This window comes from Schistocerca gregaria, chromosome 8, assembly GCF_023897955.1.
Source record: "Schistocerca gregaria isolate iqSchGreg1 chromosome 8, iqSchGreg1.2, whole genome shotgun sequence".
Taxonomy (NCBI): Eukaryota; Metazoa; Arthropoda; class Insecta; order Orthoptera; family Acrididae; genus Schistocerca; species Schistocerca gregaria.
This window is the reverse complement of record NC_064927.1, coordinates 136301562-136325224: the sequence shown is the minus strand read 5'-3', so window position 1 is coordinate 136325224 and position 23663 is coordinate 136301562. Positions and strand designations below refer to the sequence as shown.

Genomic DNA, 23663 nt, shown 5'->3' with positions numbered 1-23663 from the left:
TACATCTCTAAATTCTTTCCGCATGGTGACGTAACGTCGTTCCGTAGCATATTTTCGGTACCTGTCGATTATCAACTTTATAGTAGGTACTGAGGATTCTAATCTTTCTCTTCTGCGAGTCCAATTCATTTTAATGGCTTTTGATAATAGATCACTAGACTGCCTCTTTTCCACCAAGAAGCTACTTCATTTGTACCAACAAGAAGAAGCGAATGATAAACAGTGCTGACAACACGTTTCTCCTGCAAACTGCCGCACGGCACTGCTAAATGAAATTTGCTTTACAGAGAACTTCCGAGAAGTAGTCCTCTCAGCAATGACCAAGACTGGGGCTAATAGCTTCCGCGTTGTAAGCGATGCGAAAATCGCAGATTACAAAAAGTAGTGTTTTGTTGGTATATAATTACTCTTCACACTTAATGAAGTGGATTGACAACAAATATCCAATGTGTGTAGTGTCCAGTGCATTTTCTTCATTTTAACCCCATTAGTTTCTTGTAAATCTTACAAGCATCTCATCTGGTCTAGATACCTCTCCATTACTAAATACTTATAAACTACTGGCCATTAAAATTGCTGCACCAAGAAGAAATACAGATGATAAACGGGTATTCATTGGACAAATATATTATACTAGAACTGACATGTCATTACATTTTCACGCAATTTGGTTGCATACATCCTGATAAATCAGTACCCAGAATAACCACCTCTGGCCGTAATAACGACCTTGATACGCCTGGGCTTTGAGTCAGACAGAGCTTGGATGGCGTGTACAGGTACAGCTGCCCATGCAGCTTCAACACGATACCACAGTTCATCAAGAATAGTGACTGGCGTATTGTGACGAGCCAGATGCTCGGCCACCATTGGCCAGACGTTTCCAAGTGGTGTGAGATCTGGAGAATGTGCTGGCCAGGGCAGCAGTCGAACATTTTCTGTATCCAGAAAGGCCCGTACAGGACCTGCAACATGCGGTCGTGCATTATCCTGCTGAAATGTAGGGTTTCGCAGGGATCGAATGAAGGGTAGAGCCACGGGTCGTAACACATCTGAAATGCAACGTCCACTGTTCAAAGTGCCGTCATTGCGAACAAGAGGTGACCGAGACGTGTAACCAATGGCACCCCATACCATCACGCCGGGTGATACGCCAGTATGGCGATGACGAATACACGCTTCCAATATGCGTTCATCGCGATGTCGCCAAACACGGATGCGACCATCATGATGCTGTAAACAGAACCTCGATTCATCCGAAAAAATGACGTTTTGCCATTCGTGCACCCAGGTTCGTCGTTGAGTACACCATCGCAGGCGCTCCTGTCTATGATGCAGCGTCAAGGGTAACCGTAGCCATGGTCTCCGAGATGATAGTCCGTGCTGCTGCAAACGTCGTCGAACTGTTCGTGCAGATGGTTGTTGTCTTGCAAACGTCCCATCTGTTGACTCAGGGATCGAGACGTGGCTGCACGATCCGTTACAGCCATGCAGATAAGATGCCTGTCATCTCGACTGCTAGTGATACGAGGCCGTTGGAATCCAGCACGGCGTTCCGCATTACCCTCCTGAAACCACCGATTCCATATTCTGCTAATAGTCATTGGATCTCGACCAATGTGAGCAGCAATGTCGCGATATGATAAACCGCAATCGCGATGGGCTACAATCAGACCTTTTTCAAAGTCGGAAACGAGATAGTACGCATTTCTCATCCTTACACGAGGCATCCCATCAACGTTTCACCAGGCAACGCCGGTAAACTGCTGTTTGTGTATGAGAAATCGATTGGAAACTTTCGTCATGCCAGGGTGTTGTAGGTGTCGCCACCGGCGCCAATCTTGTGTGAGTGCTCTGTAAAGCTAATCCTTCGCATATCACAGCATCTTCTTCCTGTCGGTTACATATTACGACTGTAGCACGTCATCTCCGTGGTGTAGCAATCTTAATGACCAGTAGTGTAGTTGCTTTTATTTTCAGTGATCACTTACCTCAATATTTGCCACTTCTGCTTCGTGTGCTGTTCGAAAGGAGGAACTGTATTGCTGTCTTAGGCCGTGAAACAATGTCGGAATACTGTATTCAGTATTTCTGCCTCTGCCTTCTCCCTGTCACGGACCGTTGTGGTACAATACATTGACGTCACTGAGCGACAGAGAGGATGATTTCGATCCGCTTACATATATATATACTCGAGAAGCCACAATACAGTGCGTGGAAGAGGATACCCTGTACCACCGACAGTCATTTTCCTTCCTGTTCTACTGTGAAAGAGCGACATTTATGTATATGGAAAATAATGGTGGTCCTATCACGCTTCCGTGGGACACTCCTGACGATACCCCTGCCTCTGATGAACACTCGCCGACGCGCACAGCATATTGGGTTGTATGCCACTCACGTATCTGGGAACCTATTCCATATCCTAGTATCTTAGTTAATTGTCTGCAGAATGGCACAGTGTCAAACGCTTTCCGAAAATCTACATATAAATATAACGTGAGAAAAGGACAAGCTGAATTTCGAATGAGTGACGCTTCCTAAAACCATGCTGATGGGTGGACATAAGCTTTTCGGTCTCAAGGAAGTTTGCTGTTTTAGATGCCACAAGATGTTCTACAATTCTGCAGCAAACCGACGTTAAGGTTTCTACACTGAAGCGCCAAAGAAACTGGTATAGGCATGCGTGTTCAAATACAGAGTTATATAAACAGACAGAATATTGGGCTGCGGTGGGAAACGCCTATATAACACAACAAGTGTCTGGTACAGTTGTTAGATGTGTTACTGCTGCAATACCAGGTTATCAAGACTTAAGTGAGTTTCAAAGTGTTGTTACAGCCGGCGCACGAGCGATGGGACACAGCAAGCGATGAAGTGGGGATCTTACCGTGTGAGAATTTCAGGAGTGCACCGTGAATAAGAGGAAAACAATAAAACATCAAATCTTCGATATTGCTGCGGACGGGAAAAGATCCTGCAAGAACGGGACCAAAGACGACTGAAGAGAATCGTTCAACGTGACAGAAGTGCAAACCTTTCGCAAATTGCTTCAGGTTTCAATGCAAGTGTCAGAGTGCAAACCATTCAATGAAACATCATCGATATGGTCTTTCTTAGCCCAAGGCCCACTCTTTTGCCGGCTGGTGTGGCCGTGCGATTCTAGGCGCTTCAGTCTGGAACCGCGCAACTGCTACGGTCGCAGGTTCGAATCCTGCCCCGGGTATGGATGTGTGTGATGCCCTTAGGTTAGTTAGTTTTAAGTAGTTCTACGTTCTAGGGGACTGATGACCTCAGATGTCATAGTGCTCAGAGCCATTTGAACCCACTCGTTTACTCTTGATGACTGCACGACACAAAGCTTTACGCCTCGCCTGGGCCCTTCAACACCGACATTGGACTGTTCATGACTGGAAACAGGTCGCCTGGTCGTGCGTGACTAGTTTCAAATTGTATCGATCGGATGGACGTGTACGGGTATGGAGACAACCTCACGGGTTCCATGGATCCTGCATGTCAGTATGGGCTGTACCAGGTGGTGGAGGCTCCTTAATGGTGCGGGGCGTGTACAGTTGGAGTGATATGGGACCCCTGATACGTCCAGGTACGACTCTCACAGGTCACACGTCCGTAAGCATCCTGTCTGGTCACTTGCATCCCTTCATGTCCATTGTGCATTCCGAGGGACTTGCGCAATTCTAGCAGGACAATGCGACACGCCACATGTCCAGAATTGCTACAGGGTGGTTTCAGGAACACTGTTCTAAATTTAAACACTTCCGCTGGCCACCAAACGCCCCAGACATGAACATTATTGCGCATATCTGTTCTAATGGTTCAAATTGCTCTGAACACTATGGGACTGAACATCTGAAGTCATCAGTCCCCTATAACTTTAGAACTATTTAAACCTAACTAACCTAAGGACGTCACATACACCCATGCCCGAGGCAGGATTTGAACCTGCGACCGTAGCTGTCACGCGGTTCCAGACTGAAGGGCCTAGAACAGTTTGCCCACACCGGCCGGCGAGCATATCTGTGAGATTGCTTGCAACGACCTGTTCGGAAGAGATCTCCACCCCGACGTACTCTTACGTATTTAAGGACAGCCCTGCAGCATTCATAGTGTCATTTACCTCAAGCACTACGTCAGACATTAGACGAGTCCATGCCACGTCGTGTTGCGGCGCTGCTGCGTGGTCGCGGGGGCCCTACGCGATAGTAGGCAGGAGTATCAGTTTCTTTGGCTCTTCAGTGCAATTCCTCGAACCGCTCTACTTACGCTCATTTAGTTTTTGTTCAGTTTCTGTTTGTCAGCTGTGACTTCACTTAAATTTGTGATCTTAGTTTGCTGCCATGTTCAAGATTTCCGTAGTAGCTTGCTAACAACGCTCTTGTACCACATCTTAGAATCTTACGAGTTGGTGTTGAGAGTCCCCAGCTGTTGCTCCCAGCTTGGCCCACTCTAACTTCGGCATACAGGTGGCCACCTTTTCCCGGCTGAGGCCACAATTGTAAAAGATCGCTAATGTGTGCAGCCTTTCGTTGTCGGTTTCCCAGAGGCCTGAGCGCCGCAGGATGGTGAAGTGCGGCGACGAGCCGCTGCTGGTGCCGCCGCCCAAGGCAGCGGCCATGGCGGCGACCAGCAAGGCGGCGCCCGCCGTCGGCGTCGGCGTGGACCAGGAGCCCACCTACTGCTTCCGGCTGCAGGAAGAGGCGCCCGACAGGGACCGCGACAGCGCCGCCTCCACCAGCGTCTACTCCATCTACAAGCAGCGCATCGACCAGATGTTCGACGAGACGCGCTCCCAGATGTCCTCGTCAGCCTGCCGCACCACCACCTCCTACAGCTGCTGCCAACAGGTTGGTTCTTGGTACTCCCATTTGACACTTTTCATTCTTTACCCAACACTCAGGGAAGACGGCCTACACAGTATCTGATCAAAAGTTTCTGAACGCTTATTACTGGACATTAATGTTGGGTGTGTCCACTCTTCGCCTTTATAACATGATGGGGACATGTTCAGTGAGGGATCTGGAGACTGGCAACCCATTCCTAAAGAGCCAAAAAAAACAGAGAAGATAGTGATGTTGGACTCTGTTGTCTGGAGTGAAGCAGACGTTCTAACTCATCCCAAAGCGTTTGGACTGTGTTCAGGTCGGGACCCACAGACATCGCTTCATGACAGGCTTCACTGTCACGCTGATACAATCATCGTCTCCCAACGTTTCCTCTACTGTACATAATACTCTAAGCTATGTTCATATCCATCAGCATCTAACGTTTTCTTGAGACACAGTGTCGGCTGGACTGCTATTAGCATTTGGAACTCAAGAGTTATTTCTTCCACTGATTTCTAGCTGTTTTTTACAACCACCCCCACCCATGCTCAACAGTTTTTATTTGGATGAGGCTGCTTCTTCGTGTTTCCACATCACAATCATTTCACCAACAGTCGATATGGGCAGCTGTAGAAGGGTTGAAATGTCCCTGTTGGATCTGTTACTCTGGCGACCCCAATGTCTAGTACATAATGCTCTAAGCTATGTTCGTATTTGTCCGCATGTAACGTTTTCTTGACACACAGTAAGGGAACCACACCCTAGTGACAATAAATACCCGTTTACCGTAACACTAGTAACTCCGTGCTTCCTTGTTGGAACTACATATGATGTCAGGCAACGTTCCCGAGGCGCCCCGCCAAACCCAAACACTTCATCTGGATTGCCGACGGGTACAGCGTGATTCATGACTCAAAACTACTCGCTTCCAGTCATCCTCAGTCCAATAGCTCTTTACATCACCTGAAGCGTTGCTTTGCTCTGGCTACAGACATGTGTGGCTGTTGAGGAGTTGCTCGACGATTCTACACCATTCTTTTTTACTCACTACGCAGCCGTCACTGTGTTGGCTGGACTGCTATGAGCATTTGGAACTCAACAGTTATTTCTTCCACTGATTTCTAACTGTTTTTTTTTTCAACCACCCTCCACAATGCTCAACAGTTTTTGTTCTGGATGTGGCTGCTCCTTCGTGTCTCCACATCACAATCACTTCACCAACAGACGATACAGGCAGCTTTAGAAGGATTTAAATGTCCCTGATGGATCTGTTACTCTGGTGACCCCACTGTCTAGTCCACCTTCGAAGTCGCTGAGTTCTTTTTGTCGATCCATTCTGCTGTTACTGCTTTTCTACTGACAACACAACCGCCTCCCCCCCCCCCCCCCCCCCCCCAGAACCTATTATAAAGGCAGGTCCACCTTCCATGACTTCTACATCTAGTGACAATTTGCGCATTATTTAGGGTTGTGCGGATACTTTTGATCAGACGCTGTGAGTGCAGATAGTGAAAATACAAAGGGAAGCCATAAAGTAAAGGGACATTTGCAATTTCTCGCCATAGGGCTTGGTATCACTGCTAGTATCCAGCACTGAAGTATTGTCGTGCGCAACAGTTCTACACAATCAATGTGTCACTCTTGTTCTCGCTTTACTCGTATTGTAGCAGAGCACCCGCCAGGTTATCCGAGAGCGCAAAGAAAAAAAAAAAGAAAAAAAAAGGAGCGCATTAACTGTTTTCTGGGCCCTCTAATGTGCTGCTTCCTGGGCTCGGGTAGGCGCGCCGGCCCCGGATCGAATCTGCCCCGCGGATTACTGACGAAGGCCAGTGTGCCAGCCAGCCAGCCTATATGTGATTTTTAGGCAGTTTTCCACATCCCCCTAGTTGAATACCGGTCTGGTCCCCATATCCCGCCTCAGTTCCACTCCTCGCAGACATCTGAACACGTTCGCACTATTCCATGGATTACACTAGACACTGACAGCTGGGTTACACTAATTCCATTCTCAGAGGTAGTGGGGTGGCAACAGGAAGGGCGTCCAGCCACCCCTTATTTTAATCTTGCCAAGTCCGACCCTAACCATACCGACCCTTCGTGGGACAAAGGAGAAGAAGTCCTATTGTAGCAGACCGTGAAACATGGCAGCTCCATTGTCGAGCTGCACCAAGGAGAAAATGAGGGCAGTGATTCGCTTTTCGTTTGTGTATGCTGTTAAACCTGTGGAAATTGTTCGTCAAATGCAAAAGCAGTATGGTGACACCTGTCTAATGCTAAACAACATCTACAGGGACAGAGAACTTCAAACAGGGAAGAATTTTTCTATGCGACTAGGAAAAATCGGGCAGGTCATCGACTTCAATAATTGAACTTGGATGTCGTTGAGGATATGGTGACGGAAAACAGACGAATCACAGTGGACGAAGTCGCTAATACTTTACATATCAGTTATGGTTCAGCGTATTCCATCTTACACGAAAGGCCACATTTTTGGGAAGTGTGGGCAAGGTGAGTACCGAAAAAATTGTCAGCGCAGGTTCAAAGGATGCACATCTCTTGTAAACGTCTGTCTCATTATCTTTGCGATGGAGGCCGATTTTTACAGCAAATCGTTACTGTAGACGAAATTGGGGCGCATCATGTCGAACCGGATGGTCTGCAAACACCCATCATCACCAGAAGTTACGAAATTTAAACGTCAGCTATCAGCTGGTAAGATTATACTGACACTATTCTGGGACATGAAAGGTGTGGTAGCCGTTCGTTTCACGTCAATAGGCGAAACTTCGTACAGTGAGAATTATTTTTATGTGTTGTGAACTAAACTGAAGCCTGCAATCAGATCCAAACGTTGCGGAAAACTGTGAAAAGGTGTCATTCTGCGGCTACGTTCTGCCAAACGGCAGGTCGAAACGATAAAGGAGTTAGGATTCAAACTGCTGGAAAACCCGCCTTACAGTCCAGACCTGGCTCCAAGCGATTTCCATATATCTGGACCATTGAAGGAAGGAATTAGGGGAAGAAGATTTGCAACCGATACAGAAGTCATTGATGCGGTGCAAAATTGGTAACATATGCAACCAAAAACCTTTTTTCGGTGGAGTCAAAAAACTTGTGAAACGTTGTACGAAGTGCGTTGAAGTGCAGGGAGTTATGTAGAAAATAACGCATGTTTCAGTTTCCTATCGTTAGCATAACTATTCTTTTTTTCAAAAGTCCCTTTACTTTTTGACTTGCCCTCGTAAATAAGGAGTGAGTAGTAACATTATATGTTGATAACAAAATTGTATTATTATACAAGATGTTTCAAAAATACTATTTCAAACTTTGTGGTCGTGTTGCTTATACCAAAACAAGGAAAAAAAGTCCAGTAAGCATGTGCTTTAAAATGCATACATTAATAACTATGAGCCCATCTTCATCTTTGATACTGTGAAACAAATCTTTGCTGCTGTAAGCTCTTTATTTCCTACATTTTGGGAGGACGTAGTATGGACCAAGACACGAAAACATATTCAGTATATAGGTCTCTAAAACGCATATCCTAATACCTATGAGCACTTTTTCAGTAGAAGAGATGTGTTTCACAGTGTCAAATATGAGCAAGTTCTCACAGCTCTTAAGGTATGCATTTTACAGACGATGTTTACTCGTCACTTTTTTCTTGTTTTGGTCCATCCTATCTCCTCCGAAAGTAGCTTTCTATAGAGTGGACGTGTTTCACAGAATTGAAGATGAACAAGTGCTCACAGCCCTTCAGCTATGTATTTTAGAGCCCATATTTACCAGATGTTATATTCTTGTTTTGACGTAAGGAACCGGCACGCCAAGTTTATAAAAGTAGTTTTGAAACACCCTGTGTATACGCACATATGCTGGTGACTGATCATATTAATTCTGTAATACATAGTTAGGTAAAGCAGGCACACAAAACTGAAATATGGAATAATGACATACTGATATAACATGTTATGTTACGTAAATACAATATATAAACTTTTATAAGTATTAGGTTATACCACGTAATGTAGACTATACTTGATCATCATCTTTGCAATTCAGGTTGTTTCAAACGTCTCTGCTGTATACATATATTGTGATGATGGTTATTAACCGAAACTAGTAGTGATAATAAAGGACGTATACACATCTGCGTGACATGCATCCCATAAAGCGGTTAATCGGTCTTCAAAAATATACTTCACGTGGGAAGGGTTGTACAGATTTTCTGATACTTTTCAGTTAGAAACCAGTAATAAACGTTTACCAATAAGTGATCGTTGTGACTCATGGAGAGATCAGAATAAAAGTGGTCAGTTCTTGGTGAAACAACTAAGTAGAAACCAACTAACCATAAACTATAAATTATTTTCACCCTGAGATACGTATAAACTATTGCGCTCAGTAGATCACCTGACTCGTTAAAGTTAACCCTTTTGATTGGGTCCACTGTCATCATCCACCGATTAAAGGAAGTCGTTGCATAACTGAGGCTCATTATTTATTCACTGTTATTGGCCAATTTTAAGCTAAGGGTAATTTTGAAATGTAGAATTACATGTTACTGTAAACACACTATTAGAAAACGGTACATGACGTCAGGATTAAAGAGAAAGTGTGGAGCCATGTTATTAATGCATAGTCAACGTAGCTAAATATAAAATACATTACACAACATAGATGCTACACCTATTGCGAATAGACAGTTGAGTACAGGATATAAAACGGGAGAACAGCCACGTGAGAATATACTTTATTTGGCCATTAAAATTGCTACACCACGAAGATGACGTGCTACAGACGCGAAATTTAACCGACAGGAAGAAGATGCTGTGATATGCAAATGATTAGCTTTTCAAAGAATTCACGTAAGTTTGGCGCCGGTGGCGACACCTACAACGTGCTGTCATGAGGAAAGTTTCCAGCCGATTTCTCACACACAAACTGCAGTTTACCGGCATTGCCTGGTGAAACGTTGTTGCGATGCCTCGTGTAAGGAGGAGAAACGCGTACCATCACGTTTCCGATTTTGATAAAGGTCGGATTTTAGCCTATTGCGATTGCGGTTTATCGTATCGCGAGATTCCTGCTCACGTTGGTCGAGATCCAATGACTCTTAGCAGAACATGGAATCGGTGGGTTCAGGAGGGTAATGCGGAATGCCGTGCTGGATCCCAACGACCTCATATCACTAGCAGTCGAGATGACAGGCATCTTATCCTCATGGCTGTAACGGATCGTGCAGCCATGTCTCGATCCCTGAGTGAACAGATGGGAACGTTTGCAATACAAGAATCATCTGCACGAACAGTTTGACGACGTTTGCAGCAGCATGGACTATCAGCTCAGAGACCATGGCTGTGGTTACCCTTGGCGCCGCATCACAGACAGGAGCACATGGAATGGTGTACTCAACGACGAACGTGGGTGCACGAATGGCAAAACGTCATTTTTTCGGATGAATCCAGGTTCTGTTTACAGCATCATGATGGTCGCATCCGTGTTTGGTGACATCACGGTGAACGCATATTGGAAGCGTGTATTCGTTATCGCCATACTGGCGTATCACCCGGCGTGATGGTATGGAGTACCATTGGTTACACGTCTCGGTCACCTCTTGTTCACATTGACGGCACTTTGAACAGTGGACGTTGCATTTCGGATGTGTTACGACCCTTGGCTCTACCCTTTATTCGATCCCTGAGAAACCCTACATTTCAGCAGGATAATGCACGACCGCATATTTCAGGTCCTGTACGGGCCTTTCTGGATACAGAAAATGTTCGACTACTGCCCTGGCCAGCACATTCTCCAGATCTCTCACCAATTGAAAACGTCTGGCCAATGGTGGCCGAGCAACTGGCTCGTCACAATACGCCAGTCACTACTCTTGATGAACTGTGTTATCGTGTTGTGGCTGCATGGGCAGCTGTACCTGTACACGCCATCCAAGCTCTGTCTGACTCAAAGCCCAGGCCTATCAAGGCCGTTATTACGGCTAGAGGTGGTTGTTCTGGGTACTGATTTCTCAGGATCTATGCACCCAAATTGCATGAAAATGTAATCACTTGTCAGTTCTAGTATAATATATTTGTGCAATGAATATCTTTTTATCATCTCAATTTCTTCTTGGTGTGGCAATTTTAATGGCCAGTAGTGTATATAGACTGCCAAATTTAGGACTGTGTGTAGTAAGTATGTTTTGAAAAAGTATTCTGTTTGAGCACACACAATTTTCTTCCTTTTAGCTTCAGATAAATGTGTATAATTGTATATAGCGTTCAGCTGGAAGTATCCTTGTTACGAAATACATAGATGAGCCAGAACAATACGACCTGTGCCTACCCCGTGAATGAATGCGCCCCGGTGGCGTTAGGGGCAGGTGCCGCAATAAGGAAAGTGTATAAGCGGAGCAGGGACGAATGGGGAATCGTAGACTGAAGAGCGGCGTACTAAGCAGCTGCCAGCCCGCTTCTCTCTGGGGGCGAATCGAAACTCAATCAAGGAAAAAAGAACTGAGAATCAGTCTACTGACGATACGAGTCACAACGCACGACATTTACTGACTTAAGCGACCTTCACAAAGGGCAGATTGTTACGGTCCGACGACTTGAAATGAGCACCTTAGAAATATCGAAGCTGTTCGCGCCCTAAAATGAGCGTCTATGAAAAGTAGTGGAAGACCGATGAAACGACTAATAGGGGGCAAGGTACTGGACGTCCGTATCTCATCACACAACGTGGCGGTCGAAGGTCTGCCTGCTACGTAAATTACAGTATGCGGCGATCGGTAGCAAAAAGGAAATGAAATGAGCGTGTAGCTACGTTGGCGGGGAGGCCCCGTCCGAGGAAGTTCGTCCGCCACGTGCAAGTCTTATTTCAGTCGACGCCACATTGGACGACTTGCGCGCCGGTGATGAGGATGAAATGATGACGAGGACAACAAACACAACACCCAGTCCCCGAGTGGAGAAAATTCCCAATCAGGCCGGGAATCGAACCCGGGCCCACTTGCGTAGGAGGCGAGCACGTTACCACCCAGCTAAGCAAGCGGACGGTCGGTAGCAGATTTGACGGCAGAGTACAATACTAGTGCTGACAAAAGTGTTTAGGAGCAGCCTGCTTAGCGCACATTGGTGAATATGAGGTTCTGTAGCAAACGGCGCGTACATGTTTGCATGCTGACCCATGAAAATCGTCATATTGCACTGCCTGTGTTGTCTCTATGTACCCTGCAGTGTTCTTCAGACGTGCACTGCTGCGATCGTCAGCTGTATGAAACCTAAGAATCATGTACAGGATTATTACAAATGATTGAAGCGATTTCACAGCTCTACAATATCTTTATTATTTGAGCTATTTTCACAATGCTTTGCACACACATAGAAAAACTCAAAAAGTTTTTTAGGCATTCACAAATGTTCGATATGTGCCCCTTTAGTGACTCGCAGACATCAAGCCGATAATCAAGTTCCTCCCACACTCGGCGCAGCATGTCCCCATCAATGAGTTCGAAAGCATCGCTGATGCGAGCTCGCAGTTCTGGCACGTTTCTTGGTAGAGGAGGTTTAAACACTGAATCTTTCACATAACCCCACACGTGAAACTTGCCCGCACGCGTTCAACCGTTTCTTCGCTCACTGCAGGCCGACCCGTTGATTTCCCCTTACAGAGGCATCCAAAAGCTTTAAACTGCCCATACCATCGTCGAATGGAGTTAGCAGTTGGTGGATCTTTGTTGAACTTCGTCCTGCAGTGTCGTTGCACTGTTATAACTGACTGATGTGGGTGCATTTCAAGCACGACATACGCTTTCTCGGCTCCTGTCGCCATTTTGTCTCACTGCGCCCTCGAGCGCTCTGGCGGCAGAAACCTGAAGTGCGGCTTCAGCCGAACAAAACTTTATGAGTTTTTCTACGTATCTGTAGTGTGTCGTGACCATATGTCAATGAATGGAGCTACAGTGAATTTATGAAATAGCTTCAATCATTTGTAATAGCCCTCTACAGGCTGCACATTTTACTGGTGAAAATGAAAATTTATACTTAACCGAGACTCGAACCCGGATTTCTCGCGTTATGCGAGCGCTCGTCCTTACCGTTTAGACTGTCTGAGCATGTTCCCCTGAAGGACGCTGCAGAGTACTTCATCACAACACAGGCCCTGCAATATCGTATTTCATGCCTAAAAACAAGACCGTGACTTTTAATCATATGGCTCTCCCTTTACTAGATTCATAGTATCCGTGCGAGAGTAAGATGTTGAAAATATGGTGACGTATAGCAGTTTGGGTCTGCCTGCACGGGATCATCGCTAATGGTCTGTGGACCACTGGAAACATGTCGCCCGGTAGGATGAACCACGTTTCTTGTTATAGTAGGTTGGTAGTCGTAACTGGATACACCTTCATCCAGGAGACATACTGCTTCAAATACACACAGAGCCACGGAAGGTGGCCTATGGGGGTTACTGTGGGTAACGTGCACTTAGGCTTCCAGTGGGCCTCTGACAGTGCTGGAAGACACAATAACAGGACTGCCAGGGCATTATTGCGGACCACTTGCGTTCCTTCATGCTTCATATTTTCCCCGACAGCGACAGCATCTCCCAGCAGGATAACACGGACAGAATCGTGCTACGCTGGTGTAACCTCCCAACAGATAAAATCCGCAACCTCGCAATGAAAAGGTGACTAACCTCTCAATAAAAATGTGACTCATATATAACCTTTTAACAGAAATCTCGCAATGTAACCTTCCAAGAATTAACTGAGTGTGAATCTAAACTGGTAAATCTGGACGTCAACAGTGCTGCGTCATGGCCCTAAAAAATCATACTCAATAAACTGAAAATTCTTACCTCAATGATGTCGCCGGATAACACGTATATATCTGCTCCTATAAGAAATTTTTCTGGCACAGCCCAGTGCAATGCCGGCCACTAGATTTTGCTATGTATGAAAAACAACTGAGTTTTTTTTACGACAATCGGCATGACTATGGATAGGAGAAATCAGTAAAAAGCTTTAAATTCAGATGAATGACTGCCAAAAGCTATATTTATAAGAAATATTATTATTGAAAGATTTTTTGAAAACATTTACATGGTACTTTGATATAACAACCGGCCGACTGCGAGCTACTACTGCTACTGCTGCCGACACTGCTCTCTGGTCTACGATTCTATTGTAGCTTACATATCGCAGGCAGCGCGTGAACAATCCGTCGAAGTTACGTCTGCTCGAGTGCACTAGCGACAAATTCCTTAGTCATGGATCTCTTACTGTGGTTTGAGGAGCATGATAGTGGAGTCACGTTGGTGTCTTGGCCACCAAATTCGCCTCATCTAAGCCCACTGAAACACATGTGGGACGTTATCGGGCGCCAGTTCTGCACTCTCGAAACGTAAGACTTATATACGTGACCTGTGCGTATATATGTGATTTGACACGTCTCCAAAAAATTATCAAAGACTTGTCGAATCCATATCACGCAGAATTGATGCTGTATCGCGTCCCATTTTGAACCATCACAAAATCAAGCAGATGGTCATAGTGATTTTGGCTCATCATTGGTGATAAGTACTTGGTGATCAAAAAGTCAGTATAAATTTGAAAACTGAATAAACCACGGATTAATATACACTCCTGGAAATGGAAAAAAGAACACATTGACACCGGTGTGTCAGACCCACCATACTTGCTCCGGACACTGCGAGAGGGCTGTACAAGCAATGATCACACGCACGGCACAGCGGACACACCAGGAACCGCGGTGTTGGCCGTCGTATGGCGCTAGCTGCGCAGCATTTGTGCACCGCCGCCGTCAGTGTCAGCCACTTTGCCGTGGCATACGGAGCTCCATCGCAGTCTTTAACACTGGTAGCATGCCGCGACAGCGTGGACGTGAACCGTATGTGCAGTTGACGGACTTTGAGCGAGGGCGTATAGTGGGCATACGGGAGGCCGGGTGGACGTACTGCCGAATTGCTCAACACGTGGGGCGTGAGGTCTCCACAGTACATCGATGTTGTCGCCAGTGGTCGGCGGAAGGTGCACGTGCCCGTCGACCTGGGACCGGACCGCAGCGACGCACGGATGCACGCCAAGACCGTAGGATCCTACGCAGTGCCGTAGGGGACCGCACCGCCACTTCCCAGCAAATTAGGGACACTGTTGCTCCTGGGGTATCGGCGAGGACCATTCGCAACCGTCTCCATGAAGCTGGGCTACGGTCCCGCACACCGTTAGGCCGTCTTCCGCTCACACCCCAACATCGTGCAGCCCGCCTCCAGTGGTGTCGCGACAGGCGTGAATGGAGGGACGAATGGAGACGTGTCGTCTTCAGCGATGAGAGTCGCTTCTGCCTTGGTGCCAATGATGGTCGTATGCGTGTTGGGCGCCGTGCAGGTGAGCGCCACAATCTGGACTGCATACGACCGAGGCACACAGGGCCAACACCCGGCATCATGCTGTGGGGAGCGATCTCCTACACTGGCCGTACACCTCTGGTGATCGTCGAGGGGACACTGAATAGTGCACGGTACATCCAAACCGTCATCGAACCCATCGTTCTACCATTCCTAGACCGGCAAGGGAACTTGCTGTTCCAACAGGACAATGCACGTCCGCATGTATCCCGGGCCACCCAACGTGCTCTAGAAGGTGTAAGTCAACTACCCTGGCCAGCAAGATCTCCGGATCTGTCTCCCATTGAGCATGTTTGGGACTGGATGAAGCGTCGTCTCACGCGATCTGCACGTCCAGCACGAACGCTGGTCCAACTGAGGCGCCAGGTGGAAATGGCATGGCAAGCCGTTCCACAGGACTACATCCAGCATCTCTACGATCGTCTCCATGGGAGAATAGCAGCCTGCATTGCTGCGAAAGGTGGATATACACTGTACTAGTGCCGACATTGTGCATGCTCTGTTGCCTGTGTCTATGTGCCTGTGGTTCTGTCATTGTGATCATGTGATGTATCTGACCCCTGGGACAATGAATTCACGGTGTTCTTATTTCAATTTCCAGGAGTGTAGATATAGAGGTACAAATAGCAGCCTGCATTGCTGCGAAAGGTGAATATACACTGTACTAGTGCCGACATTGTGCATGCTCTGTTGCCTGTGTCTATGTGCCTGTGGTTCTGTCAGTGTGATCATGTGATGTGTCTGACCCCTGGGACAATGAATTCACGGTGTTCTTATTTCAATTTCCAGGAGTGTAGATATAGAGGTACAAATTGACACACATGCTTGGAATGACGTGGGGTTTTATTAGAACCAAAAAAATACAAAAGTTCAAAAAATGTCCGACAGATGGCGCTTCATCTGATCAGATTAGCAATAATTAGCATAACAAAGTAAGACAAAGCAAAAATGATGTTCTTTACGGGAAATGCTCAATATGTCCACCATCATTCGTCAACAATAGCTGTAGTCGAGGAATAATGTGAACAGCACTGTAAAGCATGCCCGGAGTTATGGTGAGACATTGGAGTCGGATGTTGCCTTTCAGCATCCCTAGAGATGTCGGTCGATCATGATACACTTGCGACTTCAGGTAACCCCAAAGCCAATAATCGCACGGACTGAAGTCTGGGGACCTGGGAGGCCAAGCATACCGAAAGTGGCGGCGAGCGCACGATCATCACCATACGACGCGCGCAAGAGATCTTTCACGCGTCTGGCAATATGGGGTGGGGCGCCATCCTGCATACACATCGTACGTTCCAGCAGGTGTTTATCAGCTAGGCTGGGGATGAAGCGATTCTGTAACATATCGGCGTACCTCTCACCCGTCAAGGTAGCAGTTTTGCTGTCCAGCGCCATCTGTCGGACAATTTGTGAACTTTTTTTGTTCTAATAAAACCCCATGTCATTTCAAGCATGCGTGTCAATTTTTACCTCTCTATCTACAGTATTCCGTGGTTTATTAAGTTTCCAATTTATGCTGACTTTTTTATCACCCGGTATATGACGTGTGATAGTTTTTCAGCTCTTTCACTATTTTTTGACGTAATACACTTGCAGTTCATCCTCTTCCTTCAGTCTGTTTATGTTTCAATTAAAAGCGGCGTATCCATAGGCCAGCGGCAAAGAATCTAGAGGATCTACACTTATGCAGCTGGCTGTGATGATCCATCCGTACTGTATGTAACACGGAGTGATTCCCCTCTGGCTGTGACACAGGAGGAGCGGCGACGGCGACGCGAGGAAGGCGGCAGCCGGCGTCCGCGCATCAGCAACAGCGTGCAGGCGCGCATCGAGAAGATGTTCGCCGACATGGCCGAGGCCTCGGGGGCGGCGGCGGCGGCGGGGGCGTCCACGGCGGGTCCTCCGCCTCCTGCGGGGGCGGGATCGGGCCGCTTCCCCGTGGAGTACCTGGGCGCCGTGCCTCTGCGGGACAAGGTCACCACGCTGAACGGCCTGCAGCAGCCGCTGGCAGACCTCTACCTGGGCAGGCACCACCGCGACGGGTCAGCCGCTACACTTCTCTCTGTTGCTCCTACACGCAGTCACCCACCCTTCTGCAATCTGTACTTTCTTTCCATGCTAGCCATAATAAATAAGTGTCCACCTAGTTGCTTATATTACAAACTTCCTTCGCCTATTTGATTAATATTGACGGGGTGTTTAGGGACCGACTAACAAGGGAACCTCCCCATCGTACCCTTCTGATTTAGTTATAAGTTGGCACAGCAGATAGGCCTTGAAAAACTGAACACAGATCAATCAAGAAAACAGGAAGAAGTTGTGTGGAACTATGAAAAAAATAAGCAAAATATACAAACTGAGTAGTCCATGCGCAAGATAGTCAACATCAAGGATAGCGTGACCTCAGGGGCGCCGTGGTCCCGTGGTTAGCGTGAGCAGCTGCGGCACGAGAGGTCCTTGGTTCAAGTCTTTCCCTTTTATTTTTGCAAAGTTTGATCTGTCCGTTCCTTCATTGACGTCTTTGTTCACTGTAATAATTGTAGTGCGATTAGTAGACGAAAGGACGTGCCTCTCCAATGGGAACCGAAAACATTTGATCGCAAGGTCATAGGTCAACCGATTCCTCCACAGGAAAACACGTCTGATATATTCTATACGACACTGGTGACGGCATGCGCGTCACATGATAGGAATATGTTGTTGACCCACCTAACTTGTACATTTGGCGAATGGGTAAAAAGATTCTTCTACCTTGCCCGATTTAGGTTTCCTTGTGGATGTGATAATCACTCCCAAAAAAGTGATGAAAACATAAGAATTTGTCACATAAACTGCAACAAATGAATGCAACACTTTCACAGTCGCACAGTTTTCCCTGTGTTCTGTCAAAATATATGTTTTTGACGTTTTAAAATTTTTCCGTGTGTCAAGTCCTGCGTACGTCCAAGCAAATCTGAACATGTCCTGGAATTTTGGAGAGCCTATCTTGCGCATGGTTTAGGTGCTCGTTTTTCCCGCGCGCCGTTAGGGAGTGGCATGGTAGAGAGATAGTATTATTGTGGTTCGATGAATCTTCTGCCAAGCACTTAAATGTGAATTGCAGAGTAGTCATGTAGATATAGATGTAGATGTAGATGAAGTTGATTATGTGTGAATGCCTGAACTTTGATAATTGTCTGAAAATAAAAAATTAAACTTTTTTACTCGAGGGAACACTTGAACCAAGGACCTCTCGTTCCGCAGCTGCTTACGCTAACCACGGGACCACAGCGCTCCTGAGCTCACATTATCTTGATGTTGCCTATCTTGCGCATGGACTACTCAGTTTGTATATTTTGCTTTTTTTTCATAGTTCCACACAACGTCTTCCTGTTTTCTTGATTGATCTGTGTTCAGTTTTTCAAGGCCTATCTGCTGTGCCAACTTATAACTAAATCTGAGAAGGGTACGATGGGGAGGTTCCCTTGTTAGTCAATCCCTAAACACCGTTCATGAATGTAAACCCAGTTTGTTTCGAAATAGACACATAGAAAAACCATGCACAAGGAGAAATTCACCGTTCATTACTTGTGCTGGATATCGCAATAATTATTGTTTTCCGTGTTTCTACGATTAGTATCAACCTGATTTGTGCATTACTTGACAGGTGATTTAGCGTACACTGCGCTACGAAATTGAAGGATCAGTTTTTCTAAATCCCACAATCGTCTCCCGTTGCGACGCATAAGATTGAAATTTGGCTCAAAAGTCGCTACAACATTTCTTTGTAACTATGTAAAAGCGTGGCCACCTTCGACGTCACTCCTAGCTTAACAACGCTCTAAACAGCAACGTGTCGACACATGCGAAACATAGGGTCAGAATTCAGATGTTCACGTGATCTGGAAAGTGTTTAGTGGTGCCCCACTGACACCAGATTTCACTACAATTCTGATCAACGCCTCCGTGTAGGTGTCACACGATGGGAAGGCCGCCACAGACCCTCCTACCCATATTTCATGCCTTCGTTTGACAGCACTGCGATAGATGAGGTGGCCAGCGATGAAATCACACAGCTTCCTTATGAGTGTGCGATGAAAACATTTGAGACACACCGCTGGTCAGAATCGACACATAAAGGCCTTAGTGAGTGACATAGATGGTGTCAATGAAAAACAAACACCTTTCCTTGGGACGTTGATTCCCACACATTTCGCAGTCGGGAATGAGAGTTTGTAGTGAGCCAAGCAACAGGGAGGTATTCGTGGCAATCTTTGATACTGCTGGTATCTCGCTGACCCTTCAAACCTTCTCTAAGGACATCGTGGGCTAGCAACCATATCGAACGAGACCTCATCCCTTTGGAGTGCAGTGCGTCCGCAGTTTTTTGCTCCGGTGTACAGGTGGAACTACTAGGGAACGTTCAAAAACATTCGAGGAAATTTGATGTAGCACAGGATTCTTATGCTTTTTCAGTGCTTGTGTTTCACACCTGTAGCGTGGTCACAGAGGGCTGCGACAGATCCCCATTTCGGCAATAACCTCGGTGGCACCCCCATATTTATTGGGAACTTTAGAAATGTGCCTCTAGAGAGAACACCTTCGCAATAGTTCTAGACGCCTGCAGAAAAGCGGCACTCGCTGGGGTATCAAGCGCCATCACTATCTGCAAAATTCTCTTCAAAAAGGCACATTTTTAAAATTCTCAGAAAATGTGGGGAGGAAGGTGGCGTCTCACCGAGATTATTGCCGAACTGCGGGGCATTATAGGTAACCTTTGCCGTTTTATTATCCTTGTCGCACTGTCGCACCCATCTGTGATCACGCCATAGAGTGAAACGAGGGTACTGAAAAGGCATAAAAACCCTCTTCCTCTACGAATCACATTCTAATTTCGTCTAATAGTTTTAAACGGTCCCTAGTGGTTGCATCCTGTACATTAGAGCAAAAATTGCGGACGCATTGCACTCCTAAGGAGTGAGATTACATTCAAGACGATTGCCAGTCCACGATGTCCTTAGAAAAGGGTTGAAGGGTCAGGGAGATGAGTAGTAAACGGGTACTTTTGATTAAACAAATCAAAAACTACTTAAATCTTTAAAAAAAATAGATTTTACTTTTAAAAACATCCCGATTGCACCCAATGTACCAACTTACTACTGAGATGCCAGCAGTATCAAAACTATATATATGAAGACAGTAACTGTTCTCGAAAGAACAGATTACTTTTGTTGCCCGTGGAGCTTTTCGCTGGAATAAATGATGACTAACTGAAACCCTCAGCTGCCGACAGGTGTTGTTCATAAACCTCGATGTGGATAGCTGAAAATGTGTGCCCAGACCGGGACTCGAACGCGGGATCTCCTGCTTACATGGCAGACGCTCTATCTATCTGAGCCACCGGGGACACAGATGAATAGCGCGACTGCAGGGACTTATCCCTTGCACGCTTCCCGAGGTATATCAACAACACCTGTCGGCAGCTGAGTGTTTCAGTTAGTCATCATTTAGTATCAAAACTGTCAAGAACGCCTTCCTTCTTTCTTTTTTAATCACCCTGTACATCTATAAGTATTACAATTAAGCTGAATATCAGGAGTAAATTTCTATCATTTTGATGGTGTTAGGACAGCAACCAGCCACAAATTTACTTTCAGTTCCTTTATTCAAAGGATACCGTTACCGGTTTCGAATCGTTGTTTCATCCTCAGACGGTTTACACGCTTTCTTTATGACATGAGATGTGTTTTTTACAGATTAATTGTCCTAAAATATAAATAATACATAATTATAAACACACCACACACAGATGGTTGCGTTACAGATTTTCGTTGCATGTGACTTCGTGAAACGTCGGTTTAGAGTGTTTGATTTCATAACATTCGTCCAACAGATGTAAATGCAATCCCACTGCATTCTTATTGTTGCACACGTAAATTGTTCTCACTGAACACTTTAGATTTGTCACTGAGAAGATTTCTACCACGCACCACATGTTTTGATACTTACAAAGAGCTTACAAACATATGAGTATCACAGATGCTATGATATATCGTAACATTTGACGATGATATCCTATGTTTGGAAAGGATCATATATTCATTTACGCAACTGTGATGCCTTTTACACTAGTACAGAGACATTGAATTTTTGAGTTGATATTGTCAAATTAATTATAAAGCTTTTATATATGTATAGGTAAAATAGTATATTATTTAATTACATTTACCATCATGAGAATTATAGTAACATTTAAATTTGCTACTTGATCTGCAGATAGGTGTACTAATATTATTTGCTTTGGAGGCTGGAAAGTAATTTTTGGAAATTTTTCAGGAAAGGGGTGTTATCTAACTCTGTTTGTTCGTTAAGGATATATTCTGGGTTGCTGTTTTTGTGTGTGTGTGTATTTCTAATTCTTCTAATATATTCATAGTGGCTCCTTTTTCTGCTAGATGCAAAATTTTTAAGTTGTCCTCAATGTTTCCTACTGAATGATTTTCTTCAGCAATATGGGCTGCAAATGATGATTTGTTCAAGTTACCAAGTCTTAAAGCATCAATATGTTCTTTGTATCTAATTTCAAAACTTCTGTCGAATGTAGAATTTTGGGCATGTATCACATTTGAGTTTACTGTCCTAACACCATCAACATTTGTCTTCAAACAACAGCCACGGTCTCCATCATGTCATCATATGACAAAATTGCATTCCTTTAATTCATGTCTATGCTCACAATCTTTTCTGTTTAACAGATTACCGATTTCGGTCTTTAATTACCATCATCAGATCTGCAGCAAAAATGGGAAAAATGTAAATGCACTCGCAAACTGTATACATCTTAAGAACAATACATAGAGCATATTGAAAAGTAGTACTGACAAAATTTACATTTGTGCGCTTTAAATGTGAAGAGGCATACACGTCTCATAAAAACAAAGTCCTAATGCACTGCAGCCATAGTGGCATAGTCAACTGTTAAATGCGGAATGAGCACCAGCATCGTCAATTACATATAAATCACATCACATGCACGAGTCATGTTGTCAGTGAAACTACTGTTTAAAACAAGCTACCGTACTGTAGCCACAAGATGTTTGTGTAGTAAGTTGACGAGATGTCGCTAATTTCAGCATACATTAGTTTTCAAGAATTAATTGAAACAGCGAAAATAAAAGGGGGATACAATAGTTGAAGTCTGTAATAAGCTTGTAAAGTATAAAAAGTGTTACAGTAGTAAAAGGCAAAAAAAAAAGAACACGACAAAAGTAATATTGTTAAAAAGACGAAGAGTTAAAAAAACAGTGATTGACATGTGCTCTAGTGCCAATATTCTAGGGAATAACATAAATATTAAACACCGTTGATATTGCACCATGTAATATAAACAACATAAAAGAAATCGCTAAAGGAGCCACAAATGAAAGGAAATATAGTTCTGCACATAATCAGCGCCCTCTGTGAGCGCTAACTGTAGAATTCCGCACAGGCGGGAAGTAGTTGGAGGAACGTGACTGGCAGAGGGCCCCTCGTACTTTGCGGTACTTCGTTGCAAGCAAAGAATGATAAAGTTCCATAACAGTGGATTATCTACATTATCTGATTAATGCAGTCTATGAAATTAGTAAAGAAGGAACAAGAACCTACTAGAGTCACATGTGAAACGTATGAAAACGAAGTAAATATGTGATATACTCAATACTAGGAAAACTTGCGAACGCACTAAATATAAGAGGCGTGGAGTGACTAGTAATCCCCCCCCCCCCTTTTACAAATCCCTTCAGATTCTTGAACGCCATGCTCTCTGCCTCGCCTATCGTGTCTGTCTACGGTCCCCCACGCGGATCCTGTACAACCTCATTCTGCTCCCCCACCTATACGGATCCTCTACACCTCCTGTAACATCGATCCTCGCCACCCGCTTGTCTCCCCCATCCTCTCGCACACCCGCCCGCTGCTGCGACTGTATTCCCACGTCCCACCTGCTCTCCATCTCTCCACCCTCCTTACCCTCTCCCAATGTGGCTTCCGCCAGCTCCCCGTCTCTGATCATGTCCTCCTCACCTCCAGCTACCCCTCCTATCAACTTTGATCCTCCCTTCCCACTTCCTGTGTCTTTTCCTTTCGGCACCCTCCCTCCCTTCTCTCTCCTTTCCCCCCCCCCCCCCATCCCCCCTCCTCCACCCCTCTTCCCATGGGCTTTCCCCCTTTCCTCCCTTCCTTCCTCCCCCCTATCTCCCCTGCCCTTGGCATCTCTGCTCTCCCCTCTTTCCCTCCCACCCCCCACCCACCACCCCACCCCCGCTCCGCCTCTCTCGGCAGGTCCCCAGACTCGTACTCGCTCAGTGGACATTCGCGCACCAGAGATCATCGCCATCAGTGCCTCGTGTGTGTGCCTTCGTTCTG

The 23663-nt window shown here is 45.7% G+C and overlaps 1 protein-coding gene across 3 annotated transcripts in view; it reads left to right on the top strand.

The window, feature by feature from the left end:
* LOC126284886 (uncharacterized) overlaps positions 1-23663 on the top strand; it is a 687599-nt gene that overhangs the window by 601501 nt on the left and 62435 nt on the right. For all 3 annotated transcript variants that reach the window (XM_049984141.1, XM_049984139.1, XM_049984140.1), the window contains 2 exons: positions 4563-4865; positions 17034-17320. In XM_049984141.1, coding sequence (XP_049840098.1) covers positions 4581-4865; positions 17034-17320 — 572 coding nt within the window. In that variant the 5' untranslated portion in view covers positions 4563-4580. The remainder of the gene's footprint in view (positions 1-4562; positions 4866-17033; positions 17321-23663) is intronic.